The sequence below is a fragment of the Cryptomeria japonica genome, chromosome 4, assembly GCF_030272615.1.
Source record: "Cryptomeria japonica chromosome 4, Sugi_1.0, whole genome shotgun sequence".
Classification (NCBI taxonomy): domain Eukaryota; kingdom Viridiplantae; phylum Streptophyta; class Pinopsida; order Cupressales; family Cupressaceae; genus Cryptomeria; species Cryptomeria japonica.
This window is the reverse complement of record NC_081408.1, coordinates 517,451,667-517,458,699: the sequence shown is the minus strand read 5'-3', so window position 1 is coordinate 517,458,699 and position 7,033 is coordinate 517,451,667. Positions and strand designations below refer to the sequence as shown.

General features: G+C 30.4%; 1 protein-coding gene across 1 annotated transcript in view; it reads right to left on the bottom strand.

The window, feature by feature from the left end:
- Window positions 1–793: 793 nt before the first annotated feature.
- The window catches only part of LOC131031236 (phosphoglycolate phosphatase 1A, chloroplastic), a 194,977-nt gene continuing 188,737 nt past the window's right edge, over window positions 794–7,033 (bottom strand). Inside the window, exon 12 of the mRNA XM_057962287.2 lies at window positions 794–1,259. Within this exon, the coding sequence (XP_057818270.2) occupies window positions 1,239–1,259 (21 nt within the window). The 3' untranslated portion in view covers window positions 794–1,238. The remainder of the gene's footprint in view (window positions 1,260–7,033) is intronic.

Sequence of the window (7,033 nt, the reverse complement as noted above, 5' to 3'; positions counted from 1 at the left end):
ACTCCTTACTCTTCAAAGTCTTCAATTCATTGCATGGGTTAAGAACATGCAAAATTTTCATCATCTAGGATCTTGAATATGCATGTACTAATTCATTACTTTCCCTTGTTGTTAGCACAAGTAGATTTTTTTCTTTATGCTTTAGAGTTCTATTTGAAGATTCCTTTCAAGGTCTTTGACATCAATGCAATCATTACTTCTTTGTTATAACTTTCCAAACTCTTCAATCATGAGATTGTGACTGCCTACTTCATGTGCATGGATAAATATATGCAACCTCTTATCTTGAATACTTCCAACCAAATATGTAAATACCAAAAAATTAGATTTTGACCAAAGGTTTATCAATTCAAGAAGTTTCAAACTGATTTGTACTTTTGACTAGAAGTTTGACTAAAAAGCTTAAAATTTGGCAAGTTAAAAGATGGTGACTTTATGAAGAATAATAATTAAAAAGTTGCGATGGCAACAATTCATATTAAAGTGGTGCTCATTAACATTTATTAAGTAACTAACAAAAAGCAAACAACAATTTAAGGGTGCAATTTTTATGCATAAATAATATTGGTTGTGAAGAGGTGTAATTTATTCTTAAGGTGGTGACTATTTATGAAAGGATTTTGCATCTCTTGTGGAGGGGCATAGGAAAGATGTTGAAACATGATAGCTTCGTTAAGATAAATGATTGAATGAGAGATAAATGAAGTCTCTCATTCAATCATCTATCTCATCGATGAATAATGATAGACTTCATTTATATATATCCTTTGTAATCTTCATTCAAATTTCTTGTAATTGCAAATACATTTCATGATCGGTCTGCATATACCGATATGTATTTTCTTGAATGATCGAGTACATGATCATATTGATATACTTCTGCTTAATTACCATTCACGATCATGAAGATATTGTATTAGACTTGATTGGGTTATCGTGTATAATAACCATGCAACAATGTCAATACTCCTAACATCCCGATTGGTATTGGGTTGGACAACAAAAGGTATTTAAGCACCGATTTGTATTGAGCATTATCTGTATTAAACCGATTGGTATTTGTTATGCGCTAACACCGATTCATATCGATATGATCATATTTGTTATCAAGAGGCACGATCAAGTGTTACCTTGATCGACCATGTCTAAAACACATGCCCGATCAAGTTAACACTTGATCAAACAATGTCATCATATATATGCCAATCAATGGATGAGTGATAAGACATCGAAATTTATTAATGTTCTATCACAGCCACCTGCACAAAAGAAAGTATAATCAGCAATATTCATTGAAGGAATATATATACAATTAGAATTTAAAGACAAATAAATATACCTTTGAGCATTTGAACATAGATTTGAATACTTTTACAAAAAATATAAAATCATAAGACGAGCTGATTGAAACATGTGGTGTTTTCAAAGATAGATCAAGCATATACACCAATTCTAGAAGAGTGGATATATGAATTCAACATATGCAGATTTGAAAAAGAGAAAATGCAAAGTTGAAGGGTGAAGTCTTACAAGAAACATCAGACATATTTATGAAAATATTCATGGCAAATTTATGAAGGCAAAGATTTTTTGCAAGACTTATGAGCAGATTTGTAAGAAGACTGTAATCAGTTTTATAAGAGATTCGTGATTAGCATCATAGCAGAGTTTGAAGAAGAGATTATAGTAGATTTGTGGAAGAGAGTATAGTAGTTTGAAGAAGAGATTTATAGTGAAAGTTGTGGAGAAAAAAGTTATCCATCATCTGTTGAAGAAGCAACATTTATAAGGTGGAAATTTGAATGAGGGGTTGGTACCTCTAGTGAGTTGGTGCTCATGACCTAAATGAGGGGTTAGTGCCTCTAGTGGGAAAGTTCTCATGAATTGAATGAGAATTGGTGCCTCTACTAGGTTGGCGCCTAAGAACTTTATAAAATAAGGATTTATATAAAAGAATTAATGTGCCATGGTTTTCTCCCATTAGGGTTTCCATGTAAATATTGTGTTATTGTGTTCTTCTCATGTGCATGATTGTTGAAATTAATCACTCAAAAAATTAGTATTTTATTAGTTATAATTTTTTTGGCATTTAATATCTATTCGTTGATGACTATGTGTGTCACAACCACCCTTATGAATCATGTTGGTGGCCAAATAATGTCTTCACTAGAGTTTATACACTCACCACAAAGTCTTATGAGAATATATTTATTTTTTTCAATTTTTTTAAGCTAGAATAAGCCCTTTGCTTTATGCCTCTTTAAACATTTAAACAACACCTCTTTAAAATTTGTGATTTTCATTGCAATATATTGCAATTACTCAAAAAGAAGTTAATAACTTATAAATTGTGTTCAAAGTGTTGTGTCTTATATTCTTATTTTTATAAAGTTTTTCTTACCTTTCAATTTAATATGCAAAATTACCTTTATGTCTATTTTTCAATATCTTTATTGTTACGGAAGGGTGTAGATTGGCCCATTAATAGTTTACACCAACCTTTCACTTGTACTACATACTCTATAAACAAGAGTGCATTCATTGATCAAATAAAAAATGATTAGTAGCTCTACAATATTGTCAATTGTTTGATTAGACAAACAAATTTTAAAACAAAAAGTAACTTTCTTATTTTATTAAGATTATGAATACAAGATTCAATAACCTTCTATTTAAATTGAATCCTTTCTTAAATTATTATTTTTTTTAGTGGGGAAAATGGAAGGTGTTAATGGCCCTACCTTTTGAAAAGTAACTTTCACACAAAGAAATGATAAAATATCAAAATATTTAATCCTTAATTATTATATCTATATCATAATATATTTCTACTATACTCTCACGATACTACACAATTCAAAAAATATAGTAAGCAAATAAAGAAACTTATAACAAGTACAATTTACAAGCTTGTATAACCAACACAACTTAACATGATTTTAAACCAACAACTTCCCAACATCAAAGTTAAACCTAACTAGTTGTGTTCATTAGCTTCTTGCTAAATACTCATGGGCTTCTGATATTACATTCAAACTCTACTTGAGTCACCAATCTTCATTCTTTATATCTTCTTTTTGTTGTGCAACATTGAACTTAGTTGCAGTTTGTTTGTTTTTTTCAACAAAATTTCTTTAACATTTTCTTCACTTTTTCATCAAACAAATGGTACAAAGACCTAAATGCGTTGAAGATGAGGCAAGGATTAGGTAGCTTTCAAAACGGTCCCTAACTAGATCAGTACTGTTAGTATATTGCCTTTCAAACTCTTCATTTTTGTTGGAACATTTTTCAATTTCTTCAAACCCTTCATCCCACACTATTTTCATGATTTTTTTTCTAGAATTTGTTTTAATATTAGAAGGGCATGATGAGTACACAAAATTGGGTCTCCATCCTACATAACAATTACTTAACCCCTTAAAAATTGGTGCAAGAAATCAAAATCAATTTTTGGGGGGTAAGTCATTTTGTAACTACTAGTTAAGCATGACTAAAGTTTTCCCACATCACCTCCACCTACAAACAAATCCTTCAGCTTAGATAATTTTTCAACCACCCAATCAAAACTAATTTCTCCAAGGTTTCTTCAATAGTGTCATGTCCCATTTTTTATTAATTTAATTTTATGGATAAATCGCTCAATTAAAATAAGACGATTTATTTATTGTATGACCTTGTTGTGTAACTTCTAATTTTTAAATTTGGGGCCTAGACACCCAATTAGAATTGGATTGATTGTTTCAAAGAAATATTTTAATTTGTTTTCCATCCAAAATGAGGCATGGGATTTTGGGCATCCAAGTTTGGATTGTAACATATAAACATGTTAACATTTCCATTTGGGAAAGCATCTAGTCTTATCTCAATTTGTTTTTTGAAGTACTTTGTTTTTAGGTATCCTTTTGTGGATAAAAACCCATAAAGGATTATGGCTTGTGGACCAAAAACTCACAAGTTACAAGAGTCAAAAGGACAAAAACCCTTTGATTTAAGAGTATATTCTCATTGAGGGATTGCATTGGATCTTCACAAATATGCAAGAAATTTCAATTAGTTAGTGTATGTTCATTTATTGCAAGTTGCAGATGAAGTATATGTAGTTGGAGTACAATATATGTGTTAATTTGTTGTTGCATTGTGTGTTGTTGTAGGATTCCTTCTTGTTATTTTTGTTATTCTTGATCCTTTCCAAGAGTTGAACATGTCAAACTTATTGTGCAGAAGATTAAAGTGTTTTGAATGCTTTGGCTGGCAATGTGTATATGAAATGAGCATTGTTATTTTTGGATATTGTATTTGCTCTGGTGGCTATTGTAAGGATTATCAATTCAATTTGTTATGTTGCAAAAATCAGAATTATATCAATTTTAAAGTTGCATACATTTCTAGTTACATTTGTACAAGTTTGTGTGTTGACTAGCTAGTTTTATTGGTGTTGTTTGATGAAATTTATTGTATTTTCAAATTTGTAATTATCATTGAAATTTTTTACTTGGAACATTACATAGAGGCCCTTGCCTTGTATTCATTTGTCTTTCAAACCTACTAAACCTATTTTTCTCTTCACCATAGTCAATTGCAAGTGAAGTTCAAAGAAGTTTTAGTAGCGACACTATGGAAAAAGTTGCAAGGCTTGAGGAAAACAAAGGAATGAACAAATCACCTTCAATAATATGAAAATAACAATGCTTATTTATAACTAGAGTTCATTTTGAATGTGTTTCAATAATCCAAAACAAATAGAATTCTCATCCATAACCCATTCTAATTGCATTTCAATAATTCAAGACCAACAAAATTAAGTTTAGGTATGTCATTCATTAACAATAAGCTTTATTTTTCATAAATGAATTTGCTCCTAAAATAACACTATTAAAACTACTACTTAAAGTGTATACATAAAATCCCACCTTCATGTAATAAACTTTATAAATTATTTTCTATTGTAAAAGAAGAATAACTCAAATTTTATAACTTAAATTATTCTAATTTTTATTTAAGAGTTTTAAAAATATAATATGAATTGATAATTTATAAAAGTAGAAATTCATACAATAGAATGAATTGAACGTGAAGTCTTTGTCTATAGGATCAATTACACTAAAGAGGAAATCATTGATATCACGTGATCTATATTATTAGTAATCAACCTATAATTGTTGAGTGGTCTATTTAGTTGAAATCTTAATATGTGTTGGAAAGTCATTAATTTTAGTTATAAATCTTTAGGAAGATAAAAATGGATTTTTAGATATAAATTTTACTTCATACAATTTAATCAATACTTTTTATTAATTAATTTACATGGAAAATAGATAAAAAATAATTATAGTGTCACCCACTTTGAAAGGTGTATCATATGCTGTGAAAGGGTGTTGAAATGGTTTCTATATCATACGAGATCGCATAATTAGTTGAAATCATCTAAATTGATTCTCTCTAACAATAAGGATTAGTAACAATTCATATTGGATTTGGTTTTATGAAGCTATCAGATGGAGATACTTAGATGCCCTGATTACTCTTTAATATATGTACATACTATGTTAACAATACTACATTTGCCCTTTATTCGGATTTGGAAAACATTTTAGGTGCTTGAAAAAGAACAACTACAACTTGATGCATTGGTAATAGATGACAATTCATTGTACAAGCTCTTTGCCTCTAAGGCTCATATGAAGATTGTTAAAATATACACCAACATAAATAGCTGTCATTAGGTATCCAGTTTGCTGTTGCACAACTCCAGTTAGTTGTCAATGACTCTTAGTTGTTACTAGTTTCCAGTTTGCTATTAATTGTTTTAGTGCGGTGTCAAAAGAATTAGTTGTTTTACAGGAAGATCTTTGAGACTTCAGCAGCTATTAATTTGTAATCTATTGATGCATAAATAAATCAAATAATTTGTTGTTCCTTTTTTTGCTCCATTCTACTCTCTATTCTCTGCTAACTTTTTAATTTGGTATCAGAGCCTTGTATATTTCTGTATGTTGCTTTGCATAGCAGTTACGAGGATAAAAACTATGTTGCTTGCATAAGTATCGAAAGGCTTTGTGTCTCCAATCTATCCATAGATGTTGGAGCTCCCCAAATTTTACAAGAGATGAGACTATAGTAGCCAATGCATAGATTGATTGGAGAAAGCTATTGCCAGTGTGTTGGAGGGTGCTGCTGCGTGGACTTATGGTGGATATTTAAAAGATTGTAGAAAAAACTGTTTATGCTTGCTAGTTGCTAGAGGAAGAAACATAGTACAAAGTGCAAAAAGTTGCTAAAGCCCCTGTTGCTTCTGCAAATCCTTCTACTGTGATACAGTCACAAAGTTTTTTTTTTCATCATAAGTATCTGAAAATTGAAAAACTGAAAAAATTTAATGGCCATAATTTTGACCATAATTTCCACATATGGAGGCTGAAAATACAAATGTAATTTCTGAACAAAAATTTATGGAGTATAGTGAATGGCACAAAAGTAGTATCTACTGATGCTAAAAGGAAGATTGATTGGGAATATAGAGATGAAAAAGCCGGGTCCATTATTGGCCTTGCTCTTCGAGATATAGAAGTGCATCATGTTGATTTGGAAAAATCATCTAAAAAATTTGGGATAAATTAAATAAGCTGTTTGAGGCAAAAGCAACAAATGAAAAGTTCTCTTTGAAGCTGTAATTATTTAGATTCAAGATGTCTGATGAAATTACTATGTCTAACCACATAAGCAATATGAGATCTCTCATTGAACAACTAGCAGAATGGTTGTTGTGGAAGATAAAGAGGATGCTAAAGCTATTTTGTTAAATAGTTTGCTTCAAGAATATAGCAATGCTATTTTTACTCTTAGCCAAATGCTTTCACAGACTTTAGAAGATGTGATTTTGGTGCTCTTAATTGAAGAAAAGAGAACAAGTACAGGAGATTCAAGAGGTGATACTCAACAAGAGCTTGCAGCCGTGCATTATACAAAAAGAAAAGGAAGGGAAAGAGAATGTCAGCAAAGAATGAGATTGAGTGCCAATACTGTAGGAAAA